The sequence below is a fragment of the Hetaerina americana genome, unplaced genomic scaffold (genome assembly GCF_022747635.1).
Source record: "Hetaerina americana unplaced genomic scaffold, ioHetAmer1.1.p SCAF_1, whole genome shotgun sequence".
Taxonomy (NCBI): Eukaryota; Metazoa; Arthropoda; class Insecta; order Odonata; family Calopterygidae; genus Hetaerina; species Hetaerina americana.
Window position 1 is genome coordinate 14,955,322 of NW_027286069.1, and position 27,998 is coordinate 14,983,319.

The 27,998-nt window shown below is 35.7% G+C and overlaps 1 protein-coding gene across 3 annotated transcripts; it reads right to left on the reverse strand.

Moving 5' to 3' along the window:
• Window positions 1-22: 22 nt before the first annotated feature.
• LOC139700210 (zinc finger and BTB domain-containing protein 24-like) lies at window positions 23-27,998 on the reverse strand. 3 transcript variants are annotated; one of them, XM_071598827.1, is made up of 5 exons: window positions 27,746-27,998; window positions 27,359-27,502; window positions 22,566-22,847; window positions 2,896-3,186; window positions 23-430 (listed from the first exon to the last, which is right to left on the reverse strand). In XM_071598827.1, the coding sequence occupies exons 1-5, from the start codon at window positions 27,890-27,892 to the stop codon at window positions 335-337; spliced, it is 960 nt and encodes a 319-aa protein (XP_071454928.1). In that variant the 5' UTR covers window positions 27,893-27,998; the 3' UTR covers window positions 23-334. The 3 variants fall into 3 exon arrangements, with proteins under 3 accessions (XP_071454928.1, XP_071454909.1, XP_071454918.1); XM_071598808.1 differs by having other exon boundaries at window positions 325-1,780; XM_071598817.1 differs by lacking the exons at window positions 27,359-27,502; window positions 27,746-27,998 and adding an exon at window positions 26,066-26,164 and having other exon boundaries at window positions 325-1,780.

Genomic DNA, 27,998 nt, shown 5'->3' on the forward strand with positions numbered 1-27,998 from the left:
AAGAAAACTTTTTTCCTTTGATGTATAAAAACATGTATAATTTTAAAGGGCACCCAATTTATTCTTTTTTCTTGAGAACAAAAAGAAAAAAGTAGCAACCTTTGTTGAGTTTAACAAGTCAGCAGTCATCCTTACAATGAGTAAATAAATAAAATAAAACTGCATGATAACAATATACACAGAATTGACATTTGTACCTGGTAACATGCGTGTCAGTTTAATTTAGCCTGGATGAAACAAGAAAACAGATAATATTTGGAAACCAGCATGTTACCACTAAACTCATTTATTTTAGCACCTATGCCAGCAGTTCTTGATTTTCTTCTAATAATTATCATGAAACCATGTACCAGAGTTTATGAGCTGCGATGTGAAAAGTAACAACCACTTTATATGGAATGCATCTGGCAAGAACTAACCCAACCAATGGCTGCGCAAAATAGAGAGGTTTTAGCATTACACTTATAGTATTAATAAAAAACATTCACATTAATTTAAAATGTAAAGTTATTACAATTATTTTGAGCCAATCTTCTAAAGTCAACTTCCCTTGAAAATTACAACTATTTGGATATTCATAAATACAGTTTTCCAAGTAAAATAACCAATTAACCATACTGACCTAAATTTTAAATCTTAAATGAAACTTGCAAGTCACAGCATGTAATTCAATGACAGCATGACAGCTGAAGCAGTTAATTTTTCTTCCTGAATAAATCATACCCCTCTGTGCACCACAGAGTACATACCATTATCTTGATTTTTTTAGCTTTGATGGAATCTTCTAGGAAATTTCATAATAACCATCAATACAAATAGAAAATGGCTTATTCAAACACTATTATAGCATTGAAACAACCATCAGAAGAGAGGCATTGATTTTCTTCAGTATCTCCATTCTTGTACATAATACGCAATCTTGGAATTCGCAACACATATCTGCATAGAAGGTAACTTACATTTCTCAATATATGAAATGCATAACCGATGCAATTTATTCATGTTATCAGGATTGTTAAACATAATTTGATCAGCCATCTCACAGTTTGTTAAATCAATGTTGTTTAGGTCAATGACATTTGGCAGAATGGCATTTCATCTGTGACATATCCACAAAATATTTTGTACATTTATCACATTGGTAACACCAATTCTTATGATTTGTTCGAATGTGAGAAGATAAACAGGGAACACTTGCACAACTGATACCACATACACCACACAGGCATGATTGATGTTTAGTGTGCCTCATATGCCATCTTAATGAAGAAATTTTGTAATAAGCACTACTGCATTTCCCACATCTTAAAATTGGAAAAAGTGGTACATGCTTAGAAGCATTAGTCATCACACATTTCTTCCGGTGAGCTTTCAACATCTTTTTTCTATCAAATGCTTCTCCACAAACGAAGCACAGATTTATATTGTCATTAGCATGAGATGCCTGGTGACCTATTAATGATTGCATTAGTGCAAATGACTTTTTACAGATAATACAGATATATGGCAATGGCTTTTTAGTACAGTTTTTTAGATGTTCTTCTAGCTGAGGTCTAAGGAGTAAGGTTTGACAAAAAGAGCAACGAACTATAAAACATTCCTTCTTATTCATATGATCTTTTAACTCTTGTTTGGTTTTAAACTTTACCGAGCACTGTAAACATTTTTTGATTTTATCCTTACTACTCTTATTGGAGTTACTTGTTTCATTTTGGTCCAATGTAATGGCAGGTATTTTTCTTGAACTGTCATTCATTCCAGCTTGAACAACATCAGCAACCTGTTTTGCAGAACAAAAACTGTTTCACATATGTGGTAGTTGATAATAATAAAATCCTAACGTGATAAAAGAAATTTTAAGTTCATGCTGTTTTATTTCTATAAAAATTTCCACTCCAAACTTCAGCTATAGTTCAATTTCAGTGATTTTATAGAGCAGTTGTATACCGTGCAGCATTTATTCAGAGAACTCACTAAGACATATGACTATTTTTTTTTGTTAAAAGCTCAAATAGGTAATGCCTGATCCCGCTATCAGACAAAAAATTGTCAAAAATCATCATTTAGTGACATGCAGTTGAGTTTATGTGCTAAAAGCATGGGGGAAAACACCAAAAAAATGGATTTTTTTCGAATTTTGAGGATGTTCTGAAGAGAAAATAGCAAATCTAACCCCACCATTCAAAAGAATGGAAAAAAATACACAAAAAATAATTATTTAGAAGTTTGCCAAAAATTACCTACATAACCTAAAAATTCTTTGTAAAATTCAAATATTTTCCCTGAGTTCAATTTTGATCCAAAAAGTCTGAAATAATCAGAACGATTTTGGGCATAAAAATTTATGTTCATGAATTTTTTCAGATTTTTTAAAGCAAAGGATCGGTCAGGAAAATTAAAAAAAAAAAAATTTTTTTGCGAAAGGAGTCCCCTGGGGCCACCTAGGGAGCTAAAAATTTGGCTAAAGGAGTTTCTAAATATTTACTTTCGAGTGCCCATTCCCAAATAACAATCCAACCGAGAGCATATTTCACCATCCTATCCCACTATAGCCCTTATAAGCAAATGCAAAGTCCCATTTAACCATTAATGCTCTAACATAAGAGCTAACAGGTACTGAAATGAATTAGTCCATTAATAAATGTTATCAAGTGTTTCTATTCGATCTTTGGTTAAGTTATGAAAATATTCTCTAACCATTTCCCCACTTCCGACGAACAAATCAGTTTATACAAAATCATATTTTCTCCAACCAAAAAATTTATATTCTTGGATCAAAAGAGGCTAACATTAAGTTAACATGCTAGGATGACTAGCAGCACTAGTATAACCCTTCCAAAGGTTTACCTGATATTTACACAATTTACTTGGTTACCTTGAAATCAGGTTACCCACCTTAATAATTGAAAAGGGATCAAACATCTTAGTTTTACCCTTTGTTGTCCTCCCCAATGTTCTGCTACAGTGCTCAATCAATCTGATATCAAAAGTCTCATCAATCTCTTCCACATCGACATCACTTCCGCTGCTGTCATCTCCGCTCTGATAATAATCCCCGCCAACTTCTTCCTTCTCATTGAAGAGAGGATCTTCAGAAACTAACATGCTTTGCTCATCATGCAGTAATGACTCTTCCAAATGTTTATCGATAGGTATATACACTGCATTTGAAGTAGGCACATTGGGCTAAAAGAAATTAAATTACTGGTTTAATGATTCTCTCCATTACCAACAGCTAACATAATATTAAATTATGAATAATGATGTCATTCATATACCATAAAAGGAATGATAAAAAAATATTTCTTGCACAAAAAACAATAAGAACAAACTACATATATTGGAGACAATATGTAATTCTAGAGTACTAAAGAATTATATAAAAAAAATAATATTTCTTACTTGAACTTCAATATCTTACTTTTAGTAATGAAGTGCATCCTCCCTACAATTACCACCTAAGGTGAATGACGAATTAGCCAATAAAAATGTGTCCACTTGCAGGAAGACTGGTGCTTTTGCAAAAAATGAGGGCATATTTTGAAGCAGTAACATACAAAAGTACATATATTTCATTGGTTGGTGGCAGTGACTAGTTACTTAGAAATATCCAAGAGTCTTTTGCTAGAAGATCATACAATGTGATATGTTCCATATTTGTTTAAAACATGTCTTATAAGCACAAATAAACATTATCACTAGAAATAACACCTAGGATTCTTGCCCTAGGAACTAGTCCTGGTCTAGGCACCAACCCCTGGTTCTGATTAATGTATTTCACTCAAAATATAACTCACTCACACAATTTCCTTGATAACCTTACAGTGGTCCAGGGTTGATATTTAAATTAAACGTTTGCAATTTACTACCTCCAAGTGATACAACTAAAAAAAACAATAAATGCACCTGGAAGTTAATCCTCAAAATACACACAGGTGTACATTGTACATTAAGAGGAAACAGTGATAAGTATTAAAATAGGAGAGCAAAAACTAGAGCAGGTAGAACAGTTTACGTATCTTGGTAGTGTTTTGGACCAACACGGTCAAAGTAGGATGTAAGGAGAAGAATCGCACTAAGCAAAGAGGCTTTCACAAGGAGGAGGGAGTTTATGACAGGGACGTTCGGTAAGAATATTAAGAAAAGACTCATTAAAACACTGATATGGAGCGTAGTTAGGAACTGTGCGGAAACGTGGTCACTGAAGCAAGATGATAGAAGTAGATTGGAGGCTTTTGAAATTTGGGTGTGGAGAAGGATGGAGAAGCAATATCCTCATTGCATCAGCATTCTACGTAGCAAACATATTAACTTTAGAAGACCCCAAAAGGAGAGATTAAGGCACAGAAATGTTAACAGTAAGGATAGTATTGTTTTGTTGGGGCTTACTGATGCTACTTATCTTGTATGCTGACGTTGGTAAAAATGGTAGAATGCATGACTCATCACTTGTTCAGAGTCTGTGAGAAGGTGTTTATTGAGATACACATAATTTGGGCAATGAACTGCATATAAACAGGTCCCTCCCTGCACAATTTAATCAATATTGTCACCTCTACATGCCCTTGTCCATTGATCTCCAATTTTATTCTAATAACACTCTCAAAAGAAAAATTCTTGAATGAACTGATTACCTGACATGCTGCAGCCCCACTAGTTATTACCAGGCAACCATCAGTAAAATATGTAGGAACAATAACACCAAATTTAATTTCAAAATCTAGCTACAGGGTCGCACCCAAAAGTGGTAGGAGTGATTTTTTTACAAGAATTTTGTTGACGATATACTTACATCGACTTAATAATCATCAAAGTATGCTCTTTGAGATGCTACACACTTAGTATAACACATGTAGCTACATGACTCTCTCAGAAAATGTGGGTACCCTGAAAAACTACTAAATAGTAAAATCCTCAAACCGTCAACCCAATACACTCCCCTCCCCAAACCAAACCACCCAAAATGCCCTAATCTTATCACCACTTTCTTCCCCGGAACACACAAAATTAAACATCTAATCCGTGACCTCTTCCCAATTATCTATAACACTCAGTCCACATCACTTTTATTCCCACACTGTCCCTCTGTTTCATTTAAACGCCCGTCGAACTTGCAAGACATCTTCAAGTCCACAAAACCAACTTCAAGCACCCCCGTCTCTCCCCCGCCCCTATCCACACCATGCAACCACCCACGCTGCAAATGCTGTCATCTTTTAAGACCCTCCCCCTCACTCAGTACCAACTCCCAACCACTCGCCACCTGTACCTCAAAAAATATTATATATCGCCTCTCCTGTAACTTCTGCCCTGCCTTCTACGTGGGCGAATGCACGACCGCACTTTCCATCCGCATGAATAACCACCGATATTCCACCAAATCTCCCACCTTTCTAAATTATCCCATCCCTACTCACACTGCTTCACACAATCAATCTTTTGACGACTGCTTCTCCGTTTCGGTGATTGAAATCCTTCCCAAATCTGCTAGTATAATAGAGGTCAGAACCCGCGACTTGGCGCATATCTGGGTGGCCCAATCATTTAAACCGCCCGGACTGAACCAAGCCCACTGAATGCATCATATGGCTGCCTACATATATCCCCCTCCACCCCCTTGTTCATTTCCTATTGGTCCCTTACCTCCCCTTCCCCCACCTCTCCCCCGCACATGTCCTCTCCGCTCTCGCCCGAGAACACCATTCTGAAGACGACAGTCGAGCTGTCGAAACGTCAAATAACAAATTGTGAGTGTCCTTTCTTTGTGTCTCTATATTATAAAAATCTACATGTGTTTTTATATATTTGTGCGTCACCGAAGAGCGTCCCATTTCAAAGATATTTATATATATATATATATATATATATATATATATATATATCCCGGACTACAACCTTGACGTGGTGGAAGGGCTTGTGCGTTCCAATGACCCCCAGAGCTGTGCTGGCGGGAGTAATAATAATTGCTCCTGGTAGGGTCACCCATGCCAGATAGGTCGAAGGTTAGGAGCCAGACGAAGGGTAGTCCACGCAGCGTCTGCTCCTCAGTGAGGCGGCTGCAATGGCGTCTGACCCCAGTGGGGCGGCCAGTAAGTGATGGTGTCACGTTAAAAACACTATTGAGGAAGGCAACGGGATACCACCTCAATTATCATTTCCAAGATTTACATGATGGACAAAACAGAGATTTTGAGTCCTGGCAACTACGGGCCTTGGCCCAATTGGCCGTGTGTCGTGCCTGGCAGCGGGGAAGGCAAGGCTTCCGCGGTCGTCATCCCACGAAACCCTTGCAAGGGAAAACCAGCAGCAGCAGGACAGAAGACGCATGGGAAGAAGACCAACTTAGTTAGAATAGGAACGTGGATTGTTAGGACAATGATGAGGACGGGGAAATTGGAGAATGTTAAGCGGGAGATGGAAAGGGGAAATATAGATATTTTAGGTCTATGCGAGGTGAGATGGAAAGATAGCGGGGATTACTGGAGTGATAAGTATAGAATAATATACAGCGGCAGGGAGGAGAGCCAACGAGGGGTTGCCATAGTATTAAATGTGGAGGTAGGAAGAAGCGTGGTCAACATAGAGCAGGTAACGAATAGATAATTACTAATAGAAATAAAAGCAGAACCAACTTGGTTATTATTCAGGTATACATGCCACCGAGCAACCATAAGGAAGAAGAGTTCGATAGGATATACGATCAGTTAGAAGACATAATCGCATGTGTTCCTGCTGGGAAACATTTGATAGTGATGGGGGATTGGAATGCGACGGTAGGCGAAGGAAGAGATGGTGATGAGGTCGGGGACTACGGTTAAGGCACGAGGAATGACCGTGGAGAGAAACCAGTTGAGTTCTGCAGGAGACAGGTTAGTCATCACCAACACTTGGTTTAGACACCACAAAAGACGCAGGTATACATGGAAAATGCCAGGTGACTCAGAAAGGTATCAGCTAGATTATATCCTGGTTAGACACAGGTTTAGGAACAGTGTGATAAATTCGCACAGCTTTCCGGGAGCGGATGCGAACTCTGACCACAATTTAGTGGTTATGAAACGTAGCGTCCATTTCAAAAAGATAAGGCAGGGGCGGCGAGTTAGAAAATGGAATGTAGAAGCATTAAATGCTTTGAAAATGAAGGAATACAAACAGGCAGTAGAGGAAATCATGGAGGATGGTAAAGAGCTAAGTACTATCGAAGAAAAATGGGAAAGTTTCAAGAAAGGGTTGTCTAAAGCCGCAAAAGACACTATTGGAACCGTTAACGCTGAAAGGACTAGGAAACCATGGATCACAGATGAGATGATTACAAAGATGGATGAGCAGCGGAAATGGAAGAATGTAAATACAGAATTAGGCAAAATGAAGTACAAAGAATTGAACAATAAATTGAGGCGGGCAACAAATAAAGCAAAAGAAGCATGGTGGAAGACACAGTGCGAGGATATGGAAAGTCTGCCAAGGAAGGGTGAAATGCCGGCGCGGAAACGTGGTCATTGAAGCAGGAGGATAGACGTAGACTGGAGGCTTTTGAAATGTGGGTGTGGAGAAGAATGGAGAAGGTGAAATGGACAGAGAAGAAAACAAACGAGGTAGTACTTGGTATGGTGGGCGAAGAGAGGGATTTGTTGGGAGAAATCCTATTGAGGTAGGAAAAGTGGATGAAGGGGGTGTTGACCGGCAGTGGGATATTTAAGACTGTGATAGAGGGGAGAATGTTGGGCAAAAGAGGAAAGGGAAGGAACAGGATAGGGATGTTTGACGGGATGAAGGGAGGAAGAAAGTACTCAGAGATGAAGAGGGACCTGATATAGAGTAGGATGTTGTGTTTTGCTAGGGGTCATAAATTATTTAATTAGTAATTATGTCCATCCAAAAACCTACCTTAACCGGTAGATTACCTAATAATAAAATAATAATACATATATATATTTGTATATATATATATATATAGTACAATACACAGTAACACACAATATAGAAACACAAAAAAATAAGAACACTCACACGTTATTTCTTGATATTTCGACGGAAACAATCCGTCTTCCTCTGAAGATATAGAAGTAATCTATCTAATCCTATCATTACTTCTATATCTTCAGAGGAGGACGGATTGTTTCCGTCGAAATATCAAGAAATAACGTGTGAGTGTTCTTCTTTTTTTGTGTTTCTATATTGTGTGTTACTGTGTATTGTACTATTCGGCACTTCTGTGTTACGTCTACGAAAGCATATATATATATATATATATATATATATATATATATATATATATATATATATATATGTATTATATATATATATATGTGTGAGTGTGTGTGTGTATGGGTCGTGGTAGTCCAGTGGGTAGAGCGTTGGACTGCTGACCGGAGGGTCCCGGGTTCGATTCCCGGGCAAGGCACTCTGGGCACCTGCAGCTCCACCCAAGCTATGTGATTTTTTGGGTATCACGTCTTCCTGGGAAACCATAACCGGCACAGGGAAAGGAACTGGCCCCCCTACCCTGATGTGTGAATTTCACACGCCGTCGGGCTTAGTACTGGTTGATCTCTACCATCACCTACTAAACCGACCTTCGGGTTGATTACTGTGTTTATGGTTTATATGTGTGTCTGTGTATATATACATATATATGTATGTACATATATATATATGTATATATATATATATATATATATATATATATATATATATATATATATATATATATATATATATATATATATATATATATATATATACGAGTACATACACATATATATGTTTATGTATATATATGTATGTATATATATACACACATATATATAAATATACATACATATCATATATATATATGTATGTATATATATATATATATATATATATATATATATATATATATATATATATATGTATATATATATATGTATATATATATATATGTATATATATATGTATATATATATGTATATATATATGTATATATATATATATGTATATATATATGTATATATATATGTATATATATATATATATATATATATATATATATATGTTTTTCAGGGTCGCACCCAAAAGTGGTAGGACTGATTTTCTCTGGCGCGAACGGAGCGGTGGAGGGGGTCTGCCTGGCAGGGTAAGGTGGAGGGGGCTCATAGCAACAGACCGACACCAACCTCAGTTGCCTGCCGGCTGTCGTTGAGTGAGGACACCATTTTTAGTGAAGCAAGTTTTTTGTCCTCGTCGAAAAACAAAATAAATCTGAATTTAAAGCAACGTTATTCCGTGAATTTTGTGCGAAACTCGGGAAGACGACAACTGAGACCCTCGATATGATCAAGCAGGCTTATGGGGACACTGCCTTTTTCTTTATGACATTATTCTTGCTTTATGACATCATAGAATGTTTAACAAATTTAAGAGGTAGGCAACATCTACACTCCTGTGATATGAGAAAATGTGGAATGTTTGCAAGTAAAAATGAATGAAACATCCACAAAAATCTTCCGGCAGATTAAACCACGATTTCACAAGAAGGAATCAAAATTACAACTATTTCAAAAGTCACTCTAGTTGAATGAGTTTTTGATGTTGTGAAAATTATTTACCACCAGCAAATATATTCCCAAAAGAAAAAAACAGTTCTGCGTGCATTTAGCACTCCATAGAAGATATAATTTCACTGCAAGTTGCATAAAAAGGTGAAAATGTTTTTTTTAACTTTAGTCTTTTAACATGGTTAGATAGAAATGGGCAATGATTGCCTAAAAGAGACATATAAAAGTAGTTTTTTAGTAGTTCAGTTTGTAAGTCAATAATTGCTCCCCCTCAAATAAAATATAAGAAGCCTCACACCATAGATAGCATGCATACACCAGAGGTTAAGAACCACTTATTTAGAAATATGACCATGGAAGAAGGAAAGGTTCTATTCATTCCCTTGGTTTACATTTTCCAAGATTGGCACTGTGCCTCCCAGAGCTGTTTTTTTCCCAATATGGGCAGTCAAATAGAATCCTAAACAGTAGAAAAGTTATGAGTAAATTGGTGGCCAAGTAGCCAAGCTAGTTTTGCACAGATTTCCTGCTTTATCATGCGTTATCACAACCATGCAACATTTAGCCAAATTTCTCAAATTGAGTAGCTTCAGGCGTGATGGGGTGGAAGTCGAACATAATGAATAACTGATCGTAGCACTTTTCCACTTGATAAATTATCAAGTGGAAAAGTGCTACAATCAGTTATTCATCAAGTTTCTCAAAGCTAAGACTTCTAATTTGAAGTGAAACATAATTGATGCCTAACAAAACTTCATTGGACTGACTGAGTTCATGAGTTGACCCTGGGATCATTTCATGTTATGACATAAAATTAAGAAAATAAAGAAGGAATCCCTAAATACTTCAAAACCAAGGATTACAGATTTTTCAAGGAGGCAATAAATTCAAGTTTTCCCAGCTTTCAAAGTATGCCAATCAGGCATTGGTTTAGATATGATTTAATTATTGATGATAAATGGGTATAGTAAGAACATAGGCGGAAACTACCCACAGTGCTTTCGAAAAACATTTCTTTACTAACAACTAAAAATTATAGAATTGAGTATTCATGAAAGGGAACTGTTTAAAAATGGAATCATAATTTTACCTTGAATTACCACTTCCATTCATTGAAATGCATCAAAAGCACAAACATTTTCTTAATGTTTTTCCTAAAAACTAAATCAAATTTAACTTATAGACGAAAAGCCTAGGGGAGTTTCCACAAGACACTGGTGCACAGAATACCTGCATATTATACCCTTGAGATGGAAATGGTTATGTGAACACTAAGATGAACTTAACAATTGTGAAGCATATAAGTACTTAACTTGGCAGTCCCGTACAAAGTTAAGGCAAACAAATTTCATCAAATACTTCTACTGAACCATTTAGCAATAAAAAACACAATTCTTCTCATATATTTTAATTCAACCGAAAAATATAAGAAACAATATGATTCACAGTATTTTGGGGCTAATGTGACTCTGATAAGTGAACATCTAAAGAATTTTGTGTTTTAAATGAGCTTTCACATATTACACACGTAAAAGGCCTAATACCTGGACAAAACTCATTGGAATGTCGCTTAAAGCTATACCTGTCCAAAAATCTCTTCAAACAAATAGAACACTTGAAAAATCCCCGATGATGATAGAGCACAACATGCCTGCATAATTTATTCAGTGTTTTGAATTGACTTGCACATTCACCACATATGCAAGTAGCTGTTTCGTGATGCTCCAAATGCTTGCTGAGGGATGACCTAGTATTATAAGCAATATGACAAACACCACATTTATATAATTTATTAATTTTCTTTTTCTTCGTAACTTCACTAGATCTGCACTTGTTACTATCATTTTTATGATTTTTATGAGTGAGTTCGTGTATTTTTAATGAATCAGCATCACTGAACTGCCTTTTACATACTTCACATAAGTATGAAACAGGTGATTCACTAGAATTCAACAAGTGTTCACAACAAGTGCTGGCAGAAGAGAGACAAATAGTGCATAAAGGGCTAGGATACAGATTATTCTTCTTTGCCATGTTTTGTGTTTCTGACTGACTAGTGGAGCAATTAGGGAGATCCTGCCTGCTTTCACAAGAATTGCCACTTCCAGCATCATCTCGCGCAGAAGCAGGACAACGGGTGGTAAGATTTCTTGGATTCCCATCAATATCACTTGCCATGCCATTGGACACCTGTTTATTTTAGATTAGAGGCATTAAAAATATTTTTTTAAACTGCCTTATGATAGCAACATAATTATTTCATTAATGGAAATTAAAAGCTCTACTTTTAGCTCAAAACAGTAACCTGAACGTGAAAATATTAAAAGCAAATTTAAATTCTTATGACATTAAACATTCAGGTAATCCATAAGCCAATAGATTCATGTTGAATAATCCACACTGAAAATGAGTTAATACTGCAAAAAAAGATTTAAAAGCCTTAATACATGTATGTATTAACTAACTGGGTTAATAATTTACAACACACATTACCAAAATAAAGCAACCGCCTTCTTAAACTTTAACAATAAGAATAACTGAAGTGAATTGTGTCAAAAGTATAAGTGATCTTGAAGTTCTGGATTTTTTAAAAGCTACAGTTTATGAAACATTAAGCCTTCATGTGACTCTTACAGCATCACTTACTGCTCATCCTTCCCTTTCAAGAGAGACAGAAATGTTTCATGAGTGAATAACTTAGAAATGCATCTTTGGGTGGATGCTTTTATGTTCTTAGTATGTATTTCCTTGCAGTACTGTAACAGTGAAGAATCCGACAAAATGAACAAAACTTGTGCCAAGGATTAAATTCTCATTCATGGAAGAACAAAATGATCTTTTTTAAACAGAATACATTCAGATGGATTCGGGATAACACCCATTAGCAGAAGAACTATTTTCATCCATAACAAAGGGAGTAAAGATTGACATGAGACAAGCCCATTCAAAATTCATAAAGAATAAAAAATTACGCACCAATCCCACCTTTTTTAATGGGGTCATAATGCTCCAAACAAATTTTTAAAGGTTTTCTGTGAAACAAGTGAATTTGCTTGATGAAGAAGTAGTCATTTTCAATAAGCAGTGACTCTAAGTGTAATTGGGTCTATGATTGGCTAAGATAAGACATGGCTACAGATGCAAGTTTTGTGAAACTACTGTGAAAGAGAGACTGGATTAGGAAGTCACCCACAAATATGCGACCAATGTAGAGCAGTAACGTGGTACACAATTGGTAACTAATACTCTTGCACTGTTATCCATAGGAGTAGAACCTCATAAACTCTTTTCTAAAAGAATTGTTACTAACAAAAAGTTCTGTAGGAACTCATTTGCATAAAATATTATGTACTCTGAAGGTAAGCCAGCTATTCCGTGTTATCTGGGCTGAAATCAAAATTAGAGAGCATATAGTCAAACACTTTGGAAAAGAAACCAAATAAACACAATGGTTTGCTACTGAGAACTGGAGAACAGAGAACTTGACATGTGGCGAGAATTGGGTTTGATATTTTGGGGAATTGTAAAGCAAATAGGCTGAAGGAGAGCTGTGTGATGGCAGCTACAGAATTGGCAAACACACTAATTTCCTAATGAAAATGCAGAGGATAATGTCCCAGACAAATATTGAAAGGGAAAAAATTGTAGAATGCCAATTTGAAAACAGCCACTGTATATCATACAAATCAGCAATGACACTGAAAGATAAGAAAAATGCTGGGAAACTCAAGAAACTGAAGGAGATACATAAAAATACAGGAAAGACCAAAGAGTCTTCAGTCTGACTACATATACGAAACAAAAATTAAGGAACCAAGTGCGTACTTGTAATGAAGTGTCAAGGACAATTTAAGATTTTAGATAGCAAATAACAAAACTCAGACCAAGTAAAAAATGAAATGAAACAACTGAAACTGGACTCATGGTAGGCATTGGAAGAGGATTTGGAAAAAACAGTTGTTAGCATGGACTCTACGGAGAAAACACAATGTAAAAATGTTATAACTGATAATCATACAGGAAGCTCTAGGTAGAAGAAAATCCCTCAACATGATACTTTGGACCATGAAGGAAATATTAGACTAATCAATAAGAAATAAAATGTGTGATGAAGGACTCAAGAAGGGCAAGAGTGTTATAAAAGATAACAAAATTATAACCCTCAAACCAGGGTCGAAGACTGATGCAAGAAGTGCAAAAAACTTGATTTATGAATAACATAACAGCTCTATTCAATAATGAGAGACAACTGTAAGGTATGCAACAAAATTCAGGGTGAGAATAGCTAGAATTCTAATTAAAGATGATGATTTGAGTGAATGTTTGGAAAAAGAATTCATAAAAACAACAAAAAAAAGGGTTTGGAAAAAATATTTACAGGGCAAAATAATATTAATGAGAATAACAAAAGGTTTCATCATAATGAAGGCAAAACTCAATGAAAGCATATTCAACACTTAAGTGCTTTGTATAAACAAAGCCCCAAAATTGCTATCACCTTTATTAATGATTAGTGATGAAAACTATTTAGGAAACTAAAGGAATAATACTGATGGACACAACTGTTCACATTTCCAGAAGGAAATACTGATGTAAATGAGACTGCTTCGGAGCATAAACTCATAGCTAAAAGAACAATTTGAATTTTAAAAAGTTAGGAACATTAGAGGAACTGTTTCAGTCCTTAGGTTCCTTATGGAAAAAGGAAACGATCAAAAGACATACATTTTAGCATAAGATTTGGAGAAAGCATTTGATGTCATGATTTATAAAATACTCCATTGCAAATTCAAAGAAACTGCAGAAGATGCCACAACAGTAAATTTTAACAATTATCCACTGATGCACATTATGATGTAATCATTTTACAGTGAAAAAATCATTCACCTTGACCGAGAGTCAAACTCCGAAGGACACCTCAGTAGTTTAACTGGTTAAATCACTCAGCCAGACATTGAGGGTTCTGGGTTCGAATGCCCGTCCAGGTGAATGATTTTTAAACCTTGAAAATTGTTATATTGCACCATTGCATTTTATTAGTAGATTTAGAGTAACCTTTTCATGATGTCATAAGAAACAATACTCAGTGGTCTCACAAAGGGGCCATATGGCTTTGGTTTTCTTTCATTCACCCAGAATGAGATATCCAAATGATATGAGAGGAAAATATGCCACATTGCTCCAGGAACAGTGCACTAAGGCCAAAAAGCCTCTGTGATATAGTGATGTATTGACTGTTAGTACCACTGCACAAGAGACACTATATCATACATGATGGACCAGCATTAAAATTCAATAATTGACCCACCATACATGTATGTGATTTACACAAGATATTAAATTACAAGTTCAGTAAGATATGCAAAATAGCAGACTGAGCAATAATCCCATTTCTGAAATCAACCCTTCATATTAATTCTACTGACGTTATGAGTTTTCAGATAACTGGACACAATCAACATTATACCACACACCGCACACCCAACAATGATAAACAATACACCTAAGGTGGAAAGGAAAGGATAAGAAAAAATATACTTGCCATAAAAAAAATTATCAAATCATACACGCCTTAAATAAATTTTATGAATATAATAATGAGGCAATGGTAATGTGCAATTTAACTCACTGAATGAAAATTTCATTACATCAAGGCTTTTGAGATATTCAATTAACCTTAGAGGTTAACAATATATGGTCCAAAAGGAGAACCTAACATTTTGGAGAGAAGAATTCACTACTGTGGACTGGATTCCCAAGACCCATGCTAGATTTCCAACATTGTAGTACTTTCAGCAATGTGGATTGATATGAAACCATTAAAAACAGATTCTATCACGAAAGCACACAAACCAATAAGTTAAATATCAACATGTATAATGGATTATTAGTGTTTTTATGCATTTTTGTACAATGTGAATCACACAGTGAATCTGCCAGTGAGAATGAGAGAATCACCATATAAACATGTTTGTTTTCAGCCTAGATACATAATTCGAATATGGTTCCACAACATAAAGATATAAACAGAGCACTGGAACTCACACATCAAAATGTCTACTATGTTTGTTTCAATATGCCATGCCTTTACTCCAGAAACACGACTCGGGGAGTTGAAAAGTTTACGGATACTGCACAGAATACTAAAGCATACCTCAGATTATCAACTATATGCACACGCAATGAGACAAATTTGGTGCAATATAAAGGAGGCATTTTTAAAACCCATTACAGCATATTCATCTTAATGCACTTGAAACATCATGTGAAAGGGTGCCGTGTGGTGAGTTAAATGAAGTAATCGAAGCACACTCTCATGAAATAAAACTGTGGGACCACTAGGCACCTTGAAAAATTAAATGGAAAGAATTGCATACAAAGGAAGACCCAAGATGAATTCCAAATACCAGATTATGGCAAAGGAAAGCAAAGAAATGTACAGACGTTAAAAGGCTAGTAAATATGAAGAGTGGAGAGCCCCATCATATCATTGTTGACTACTAATGATCAACATGGATACCCATGAGGAAAGGTATCAAAACAAAATATTGATAAGGTGCATTTATATTAACAATTTTTTTATTTTAAAGAATGAAAATATTCTTGATGCCATTTATGAAAATAAGGGAAATTGTCTGATAAAATTCCTCCAGTTGGACACACCACTATTTACAAAATTTTTATGGAAAAGATTGAATATCACAAATTGTGCCCAAAGTGATAATCAACAATGCTAACCAACCAATACAATGAGCAAAGAATCTTAAGTGGACAAGCATTTTTGGACCACCTTTTGATAATTCACCCTACAGTCCCAATGATGCACCTAGTGACTATTTCCTCTTCTGACAATTGAAATAGTGGCTTGGTGGACAATGGTTTGAAGATGATAAGGAACTCAAGGCCACCCTACTCTGGTCTGTAGGATACTAAAATCTTCAATAAAAACTTTATCTAATGAATATATTTTTTTATGACCAAACAGACCTATACCATGACCCTCATATAATAGCCCTGTAATAGATGATTTCATGGATATCACATTTTTCTAAATAAGTGCCGTGAAAAATATGTTTTTACTCGTATTAAATTCCATATGGAAGTTGTGTCATTTTTCTCTGGTACCATATGGTATAGCAAAACATTTCCTATTCTAAACTATTAGTGCCAACTGTGTGCACTTATTTTTTCAGCTTTCTTTGTTACTTCAAATTTATTTTAATTTGATCTTTTTCATTACTTTAAATTGATATAGAAGATCTATTTTCTTCTCACCAATTTCATTTCAATTTCTCAACAATAATTGTGGACTGGAAGGCAAGTACTTCCCCCACATAATTAAAATCTTTGAAAAAGAGACTTAATGGCATATGTTATAGGTCATAACAAAATCACAAATGAGACTTTTGTAAATTAATGCATGGAATTCTTCCATAATAGGGCGAACAAGTAAACTCCACTAGACAAGGTTAATTAATAAATCTAGGTTTCACATTAGGGTATCACTTTCAAGGTCTATAGATTTATTTTAAAAATAAAAAATTTTAGCTATTAAAACCTTTGTCATCCAGTAAAGGCTGTCAAAGAGTTGATGATGGAAGAATTTCATACATGTAACACAATGCTCAGTTTTATTTGTGATAAATTTTGTCTAGAACTGGCCACCATTAAACTCCCTCTACAAGATTTTTGTGTTTCTACACAAACAAATGTTCAAAATCAACATTACAATATTTTCAAAGTTTTGAATAGTAGCCCTACTTGAGGAACAGCTCATCACACCCAAAACATAAGGGTCTCCTACCTCAACCCAGACATTCCTCTCAAAGGTGCTTCTGCAATTGAACATTTTCTGGAAAAAAAGATAAGGACTTTCATACATTGCACCCTCATGGTCAGTTCTCATTTTTGTGAAACTTTAGCCGCCCTTCACTTCCCTAAACAATCCATTACCAATAAGATTGTGTGTGGCTCATTCCTAGCAAATTCAGTGCACAATTAACAGTGATAAAGATGAATTTTTGGCTAGGGTATACGTGAATTTCTCTTAAAATTTACCTTCATAAACATTAAATACAAACAACATTTTTTCGATTCCTTCGTGGCCTTTTTACGGCAGTTGAAATAAATTTTGTTATAAAACACCAGAGGTACTGCGCTGCCTGATGCATTATGCCAAAGAAGGTGATAGATAGATGGAATGGCAGACAACCTAAACGGATGTAAACAACAGGATAACTTTGAAGTTGTGTTTAAAAAAGGAGGCTAAATGAATTAGGCATCTCAAATATAATATATCTTTGCATGTGGTAAACATAGCTCGAGTCATAAACTGCGAACACTTCAGAGACACAAATGGGTGGCAACTATTTAAGATTCCGAGGATATAGTTGTCAAAGAGACAATATTTATGAATGCAGACTACTCATTCTTTCATTAAGTGGCCCCTATTCATACATCACTGATCTTGTGCCTCAATCAAACCTGTGCTTTGTTTTGCAAAATTGCTGATTCAAAAACAACACCCCGAGGAGATTTTGTTTTTCTCATAATAACGAGCTTCCACTACATCTTGCCTGATTCTGTTGAATATATTCAATTGTTTGCTGAATTTCTGCTTCTTAGTACAGTTCCTAGTAAAATGCTATACTGTGAGGCATCCCAGCAAGTCAGAAATGAGCTTGTACATCATATGAAGGGGAGAGATTACTACAGATAAATAGTTACACACTGCTGTGAAAATGCTGCCATGGATGCCTCGGACAAAATGTAGAAAATATGCCCAGTTTGATCATGGCAAAGAAAAAATTACAAAGAATATCAAGAATTAAGTGATCTGCGGTAGTTAATTTTGATATTTCTCAGGTAAATCATCCGTGGATATTAATATTATGAATGAAATTAATAATTTCAGGCTCGACTTTGTGGAACTTATCAATTATGGAAAGAAAAAATTGCAAATTTGTTAATTCCACTAACTGTTTTAATCTTATGACCTGGGTTTCAATACATTGTATCATGTTTAGGCACATTTTCAAGCTTTACATTCAAATATACACATTTTGGTCATGGGGCAATGGTAAGGGGGCAAAAGTAGGCATTTTGGGACTGGACAGGAGTAGAGGTTTCTGAGGAAAAAGTTTTGCACATAATACAAAATTAGAAAAACATGTAATGTAAAGACTTATTCTAGAGGACAATGTAATATGTTTTCTCAATTTTATGCGCTGTGTAAAACCTTTTTCCTCTGAAACCCAAACCCACCCTACTCCTGTCCAATCCAAAAACTCCTTTTGCCCCCATGCCATTGCCCCACAATCAAAATGTATATATTTGAAGGTAAACCTTGCAAATGTACCTGAATATGATACTATAAATTGAAACCCAGGTGGTCAGATTAAAACAATAAGTGGAATTAACTAAGTTAAAATTTTTCTCTTCCCATAATATTATGAAAATGAACTTGGAAAGGTTGCAGTACCCCTAAGCACGATGATAAATGAGCTAGTGAAAACAGAATTGTCTTTCCAATTTAAATTCAATAATTATTTCATCTGTTATTCTAAAGTCAATTATCTGACATGAGTGTAGATATAGTGCAACAGGGACAATTAGAGAAACTAAATAGTATCAAAAGACTGCCCATTGAAATAGTCCTATTTTTGATGGTTAATATTTTTGTTTCAAATACAGTGCAGTCATGCTTGACAAGCACCTCGCACAGCAAGTAATTCGCATAACAAGCAAAAATATTGGTCCTGAAAACGAATCGCTTACAGAATGACTTTTCACATGACAAGTGATGAGGAGAGGAGAATTCCCAGATTCATTTCGCACCTGCTATGGCAGTTTGTCTTTAGCAATTGTTCCGCTAGCATCCCAGCATTGCTAGTGATCACACATTTTTCCAACTTGTGTTCAAAAATATCACTAGGGATTTTTTTATGCGAAGTTCAATAATATTTTGATCATAGTTTCAAAAATGACCCCAAAGAAAAATCCATAAGAAAGTCATTGAGAATAAAAATTGAAAATTAATAAATTAATAAAATTAAATAATAAAAATCAAAAGTGATATCATTTAAAACTGGGTAATGAGACATGCTTCAACTGGAGTGACAAGAGTATCTACGCAATGATTACATATTCTCAACCACGTTGAAAGGCTGCTTCTCATATGCATAAACAAAGAGCAATTGCAACGCAACACCATTAAGGAGAATATTATTGTAAGAAGGGGAATGTGATTTTCACTGACTCCACTAATTCCTAAGATGTCTGGATCATCAACAGCGGAACAAATATTTGAGATGAGCCATTCATGGTTCGAGAAGTTAACAGGAGGAACTGCCATCCACGGCATTGTGAGGCATGGTGAAGCAGTAAGCTCTGAGTCAAAGGTAGCAGAGAACTTCATCAGTGACTTCAAAAACATCATAGATTCAGAGGTTTTGCCAGCCATTACATGTTTTTAATTGTGAGATGAGACGGTTCTCTTCAGGAAGAAGATGCCGAACCAAAATTAACCTTTAACCTGTTTAATTTACCCTCTGCACTTAAAATGAAGTCTTTAAAATAAATGTGAATAAAATTTCAATAAACTCAGCAAAATTAAATTCACATCTACTCAAATTGCAAGTATGCTTGGTCTGAATTTGCATCAGTCTAAATTATCAAGTAGTTTATGGTATCAAAAATATTTAGAGTTTATTCAGGGTAGGATTACTCATGTTACGAATTCTGTTTCCCATATTTTTCTAGCATTCTTGGAGCATGATTACCCACAGATTTTCAGATCATCCCTTAAAATTTCACAAACTATTATTTTTGGTTTCACCATGGCCTGAAGAAGTAAAATGGTCTATGGTGTAACCATACAAATAATAGACACACAGCACACAAAGTTCTCATCGAGGATTCCAGATTTCCTTAACATATTCCAAATTGGTATTTAAAACTCCTGATATTTACAAAAGGTTTCCCACATTTTTTTCTAAAATTTTCAAAATAACTGAGCATGTAACACCCAACTTTTTCTTGACTTCCCAAATTTTCAGTGGGTTGGCTGTTGTTGGCTGAGTGGCTATCCTGTTATTTCCTAAGTTCAACGAGTATATTACTTTCTTATACTTCAGTCGTCAGAACTTCACAAAGCAATCAAAACTAAACAACAGTCTCCTTCACCCATTCACCTAAGAATTACTCTTAAAGCCTAGGACTATCCTGTGTAGTTCATTAAGTTACCCAACAAATTATAAACAAATCTAGTACCATAACACCACATGTCCAGGCATTTTCTCTTATTTTCTAAAAACAATGCAGAAGGTTGCCATCTTCAAAACTGCACGAGAATACATAAATTTTTTACCAATACAGATCTTTAGAGGCCATTTTGAGAGTCTCCAACCTCATGAAAGATGCATTGCCACTTCTGCAGAATATATTATCGGCGACATGTCTCCAATCGCTCACAGAAACCATTTTAAAACTGTTCTATTAGCTTTTTTTAGGTATAAAAAACATACAAAAGGCTAACAGTACCAGAATGCACGTTTAGCAAGAGCAATGAGTGCTCCCATTGCCAAGATCTCTACAGATACATGGGTCCCAAAATTGAGATCTCCAAATTTTTAAAAAATATAAATAAATGTTTATTTTCAATAATTGATACATTATTTCAAAGCTTGAAAATTCCTCTTTTCCCTAGATAATTGCTACTTCAGTCAATGCATTTTTGTAGGCGCTGGGGCAGTTTTTGTGCACCCATACATACAGCTCATCGCCATGTCGTTGAAGCATTAGACCTCATCATCATCGCTTGTTACGGGTGAAGAAACCTGGGTGTTCCATTTGACACCTGAGACCAAGCAGCTATCACGTGAGTGATTTCTTCTTCATCCAAGATGCAAAAATTCAAACAACACAGCCTGCCGGCAAAATCATGGCAACTATGTTTTGAGATCAAAATGGGGTATTGTCGATTGACATCATGGCTGCTGGAATCATAATAAATACTGGCAGGTATTACAAGGCACTTAAACCATTCAGAACTAGTTAAGAGGAATGCTGAGTGAAGGAGTGATCCTTCTAGACAATCTTCACCCCAATATCACCCAAAATCCATCACTCTCCTGCAACCGTTTTGATGGGACATCATCGCCCACCCACCCTAGAGTTCGGATTTGGCACCCAGTAACTACCACTTGTTTTGCAAGTTCAAAGATCATTTGGCTAGAATGTGCTTCACAAATGATGACGAGGTGAAAGATATCCAACACTTCCTCAATGACATGCTGGCGACCTGGCGTCATGTGGGCATACAAAAACTACCCCTGTGCCAAAAAAAATGCATTGGCCAAAATGGCCTATATGTAAAAAATTTAGAGGAATGTTCAAGCTTTAAAATGATAAATAAATCATTGCAAATAAGTGCTTATTTCTATTTCTAAAAATATTGGAGACCTTCCACTTGGGATTACCCTTATAAAGCCCAGTTACTACACTGTCATGGTCAATAATAGTGTCACCATGCAATGCATTATGGGCTGATGGCATGAGTTGAGATAGCATCTCCTGAACTGTGGGGTGCAAATGCTTCCACAGGAATTTCTTATTGGACCACATAGCCAGAGAATACTCCAAGCATGCAGTTTGGAATGTGATGAAGCAGTATTGCCAGATTTGGTGAAGATAACTTAGGGCAGTTTCAGACAAGTAATATTTCACATGGAGACTATGCATGAATTATATACTTGCTAACTATACTATAAACAACTGGGAAAGAAGTGACAATATCCCCCAGCATATGGGAGTTAAATAACTTGAGTATGAAATGAAGAAGCTAAACAAAACTCTTGAAATAGCCTACATCCCATCCCTGCATTTTTATGTAAACATATATTGAGCATATACTTAAAAAAAGAAGAGATGTAGCAATTTTTACGAATAAATAATGTCACATGGAATCAAAACCAATAGCTAGGTAAACATAAGAATAATAAAGGTAAATTAAGGAAAAATACTTACAAATTTGAGGTCATCTTGTTCAGGGAAAAAATTTGGGTCTGCGGCAGCAGAGGTTGATGGTTGACAGAAGATTTCTACATCATCATTATCTTCCACAACATCACGTAAACTACAAACAGATGAGTCATCATCACTGCTAATACTTATAGCTGGAGGAGATGGGGCACACACTGTTTCAGCACCTGAGTTTTCATCATCACTGCTTTCATCCAATTCTACAATTTCAACACCTTTTGCACAGGAAACCTCGTTTTCAGTGGGCTCATTCTTCAATGCTTGAGGCTGTATGCACATGAAGTTAGAGAGATAATGAATACCTTAATGCATTAATCCGATTGCATACACTTAGTTAAACATTTCATTACGAATGCCACGTATTTAAAAGTTATGATTGAATGGAAATAAAACTCCAGCATTAATGTGATGCTATGCATCCCCTTTATTTTATCATTTGTTTATTTTGCTTATAAGAATCCAACACGAAATATATAGTTACCAAAAACTAAATCAATATTTAATTGTAATTTTGTCTCAATGGCTCATTACATGCTCCACTGCATATACTATCATAAAAAAGTCTGTACTAATAAAAGGAGCCATTTTTTAAGCATAACTACAAAATTTGAAAAACTAAGTACGAAAAAAACCATAAAAACAGTAATCAACCCGAAGGTCAGTTTGGTAGGTGATGGTAGAGTTCACCGAGTACTGCGGCCAATGGCGTGGGAAATTAACAAATTAGAATAGGGAGACCGGTTATGGTTCCCCAAGAAGATCTGGCACACGAAAAATCACACAGCTTGGGTGGAACTGAAGGTGCTCAGAGGCTTGCCCAGGAATTGACCATAGACCCTTCAGTTAGCAGTCCAACGCTCTATCCCCTGGACTACTGCGACCCACTTTGAATAAGAAAAGCAGTGAAACTTGACAACTAAAAATATAAAATATGCTTCACTCTTTTCATCCACAGAAGTATGATACCACTGATTTATTTTTTTTCCTTGTCAACACATTCTTTCCTCACTTTGTACAATTCCATCAAACAATCACTCCCTGATTCTCCTAACTACCAGCTGGAACGACAAATATTCAATGAAACAAGGCCCATAAGGACCTTTCATTGGTAGCTCCTCAGTTCTGACCAAGCAATTATTGTTAAAAATGACAACGGAGCTCAGCCCCATGGTCTAAGGCCTCAATGTAATGAAAAGGCTTGCAAATCCCTTCTTGATGACCCCTAGAGCCAATACTGGCATGGACAATGACAACTGCTCCAGATAGGGAAACCCAAACCAGACAAGTGAAAGGTTAGGAGTCAGGCATAAGATATCCTATACAGTATCTGTTCCTAAGTAAGGCATCTTGCCACATTCTATGAATTTCAGTGATGGTATAATATTGAAAACACTATCGAGAAAGTCAAAAGGAAACCAACTGAACTCACCTTTTCTGCGACAATAATATGGATGATGTTAAATTAGCATGTATCTTGGCAACAATAAAACTCAGCCTCCTGGGTGTCATGCCTGGCTGTTAAGGAGGCAAGGCAACTGTATCTGCATCTTATCACCATGGGTAAAATCAAAACATAAACGTTTAACTAACTAGAGAGAATAAATAATACCCTCAAAACAGTATAGAGTTTAGGGAAAAATTAAAGGAAGATATTTTTGAGACTTCTTTTTGGCTTTTATGGAAAAGAAATTGGCCAGAAGACTTTTTTGAATTCTGAACTCAAAAATGAGTAAACTAACAGTATGCCAGCTGGTAAGGTGGTACTGACAATCGTTCATAGAAGATTGAGTATTAAGAAAATGCCTACACAAGGATTAGTTAGGGTTGAGGAAGGGGACAGAAAAGTGTGATTTCATTGCAGGGATGAGAGCTTTAATAGACAAAAAATAGCATATTACCTAGAGGTCTCCGTGTACTTTGTACATTTTGAAAAGACATCGAAAAGAGTTGAGAGGACAAAACTGATAAAATTGCTATGGAATATAAGAGAAGAATGGAGGGAAAGGTAAAAAGAGACGTTTCAGGCATGATATGGTAAAATATCATAATGAATTAAAAATTGGCAAATAACTACATCATCGTCAGGTGACCAGACCTGACAATGATGTAGTTACATTGAAATGGGTCGCATTAATAAATTTTATTTTGTAGAAAATTGGCACTTTTTAATTAAAAGGAGGGAAAGGTATCTAATTCAAAACCAGGACATTAATTATATGGTAATAGTAAGGGTAGAAGCAGGAGAATCCAGTTAGGCAGAAAGAGTCAAAGTAGGAAGACAGGCTTCCCGCTTAAAGTTACTTCCATACAGAAGAAAAGTTAATTGTCACAAGATGACTGTCTGAGTTTGGATTGAAAGAAGGCACTGACGTGATTAATTCAATTAAGTTAGCTGATGATAAAGCATGGCCATTTAGCCAAGGGACAACAGTTACCGTTGAATGCTTTAAGGATGATTGTCACATAATGGACTGCGTGCCTACTGGTTGCAGACTGTGTTATTAGCCTTCTAACATTGACTGTTTTGCTACAATGATCTTAAAACAATTATATCCCTTTCTTCATCAAATAGACTGTGAAAAAAGACAGATGTATTTGAAAACATGGATATTTCACTGAAAGAGTAGTCAGTGCTACATTGGCTTTAGATCCATTGCCTTACGACCAACTCCTTGTATTTCTATTTCTACCTGTGCAAGTCTAAATTGAATTTTCAAGTCACTGCATGCCCCTGTGATCCACAAGCATAATTTATCTCAAAATCATTGAATATGTTGAACACTGGAATCTTTTTATGCACTACTCACTATTGCAAAGAATTCTGGTGACTAGATCACATTTATCATGGCAGCTGTGGAGAGGATCAGGTGATAAGGCAGAAATAGAAGGCTCTGAGGCTTATACAGAGCCATGGAGTAGTCTCACTGCCAGTAGTTTTCATAGATATTTACATTTTAAGTCAATACACTGGTTGCTAGATTTTAAATCTTTAACAGTGACCTTTATGATGCCAGGATAGATAATGCATCCAATTCATCATATTTGAACGAAAGTTGACAGTTGAAAGAGAAAAGGTTACAATTACTGGCCATCAATGGGAAATTAAGGCAGATAGGACAATCCCTGGAGGTAAAGGAAAAAAAATTGAAGAACTTACTTTGCCATATTTTTATACTCATCTCAAATGTTATGCACACACAGTCTCCAAGTTGGTTGCCTTATTAGATGACTTCAAGTGTCAACAGTTTTTCAGTGTGGCAACCAAGCATCCCTGAGCTATCAAAGATTGTTGGGAAAGCAGAAAGTTGAATTGGTTCCCTCCTTTTCTTATTCTTTCTACAGTGACTGCTTGATAAAATGCATCATTATACAAACTAGCAGTACCATTTTTTACACAAACAGTTGATGTCACTTGAGTCAACAGATTAAAAAGGGACGATAAAAAAGGTAATACGCTGTAAAGAATACGTCCTTTGCTGACTTACCAGCAAACGTGTGACTTGCACATGTTTGTAGGTTAACTCAGCAAATGATGATACGTCGAATGCTTTTGTTTCCATAATGTGCAGAAAGAGGCATGGGCATGGAGAATGGGAGGTTCCCCTCACCAGGAACTTGTATCAGATTAGTAGAAGGGTTGAATGCATGCAAGCTGGAAGGTTGAAACTGAAGTGTACATAACAAATGGAGATAAGAATACGCGTCACCCACGAAGTTTTAATGAGATTGTATTACAATCGGAAAATTATAGTTTTGCATTTAAGCTAAAATGTCAATGAGAGAGCATCTGCATATACAATTATGCTTTGATTAATTTGTTAAACAGTGACACCATTACCATTCCAAGGTCAATTGTTACCTTCACTAATCCAAGGACAGGCATTTATTTAAAAACTATAATGAGTCTCCACTGATTCTCTTGATTGAGAATAATTACATAAAGTTGAACTACAAATGGGGAGCATCGTGCTTGATATATTTATAATTACATTTGATGATTTGCAAGTGATTTTAATCAAAGAAATATATAACAAGGAAAGTAGTACACTAGTCATGAAGAGATATTTAACTAATACACAGTTGCATTTTTAAGCTGAGGTTGCGGCTGGGGATGTTATTAACTTTTCCTTCCCATATGAACCTTTTGAGTATGTGTCATGAAAAGCAATTAACAAATCCTAGCTGGACAATGACACAAAAACGTAGGCATTATCAATGTCCGGACATTTTGCTTTAGAGAGTCCATCCATGATACCGACAATAATCAGACATTTTGGAATGTCATTAATATCCAAGTTTTGATATTTGTTCTTACAAGTAACTATCACATTTAATAAAAACGTACACAAATCACAAAGTCAAATGTTAAAGTAATTCGAGAGGTATCATGCACTCTGCTATTTGTGCTACATAATGCTGCCAAAGCCGAATGTTTACAATTCTAGGAATTAACATAATTTTCTAAAGCCACAACTTCAAAAATATTCTTACCTACCTTTGATAATTTACGTAGACATCATAAATTATACAAAATAAGGCTAATTAACATCCATTATAATTACTGTTATTGTATATCGTTAACCCAAGACCGACTGCTAAAACTAGAGAAAAAACATCCTTTGGTCTAACAACCAGCCTTCGAATAGCGAATTCAAGGAAACTTCTTTACAGGGCAAACTCAGAGATCTGTTATCGAAAATCTCGAAAAATAAAAGGAAATGTGTGCCAAAGTTTTTTTAATTACTTTTACTTGACTAAGACGTGGACAGTATACTTACTAAAACCTCAGCTTTATCTCCTTTCAGGATATATTCCAAAGTGACTTTCGCTTCACGACAAATACTCTTAAATCTTTTAAAGCGGGCAAGTTCATTTAGACAGTTACAGCAGATTTTGCCGGGGAGGCCATCGCTAGGGCTTACCTATTGAAAAAGAACAAATGCACATGTATTCTAGACAACAAAATTTCCAGATTTAATTCAATATATGATTATTTGCAGAATCCTGAAAGTATCTATAGTAAAGCGAGACCAACTATAATTAGGAAAGTATTTGTAAAAAGAAGCAATTAATCCTGATTCAAATGAGCATTGTTTCGCCTTACAAACAAGACTCATATTGGGTTTGTTTTCAATGTAAACGGATTTCATCCATTCGGTACTCACATTTAGATCTAACAACTCATTGATAAGATCGGCAATGCTGAAACCAAGCGCCTCTCTTTCTCCAAAAATATTAACAAGAGAGGGAGATTTGAGAACACATGTCCTGCATATCTGTAGAGTTTCTGGAAGTGCCATACTTCTTAACATCGATCACACTTTTGATTAGAACTCATTCCAAGATTCACAGAGTTTTAGTCAATCACTTTTCGCTCTCGTCAAAGTTAAGAAGCATAACCACTATTTGGGATGTCAT

Excerpts from the sequence above, each read along its gene's own strand:
- LOC139700210 (XM_071598808.1), bottom strand. The coding sequence starts at position 27,892 with ATGTTAAGAAGTATGGCACTTCCAGAAACTCTACAGATATGCAGGACA. Across the intron at positions 22,848-27,358 it reads GAGATAAAGCTGAGGTTTTA|CCTCAAGCATTGAAGAATGA; the intron begins GTAAGTATACTG and ends ATGTGCATACAG. Across the intron at positions 3,187-22,565 it reads AACAAGATGACCTCAAATTT|CCCAATGTGCCTACTTCAAA; the intron begins GTAAGTATTTTT and ends AATTTCTTTTAG.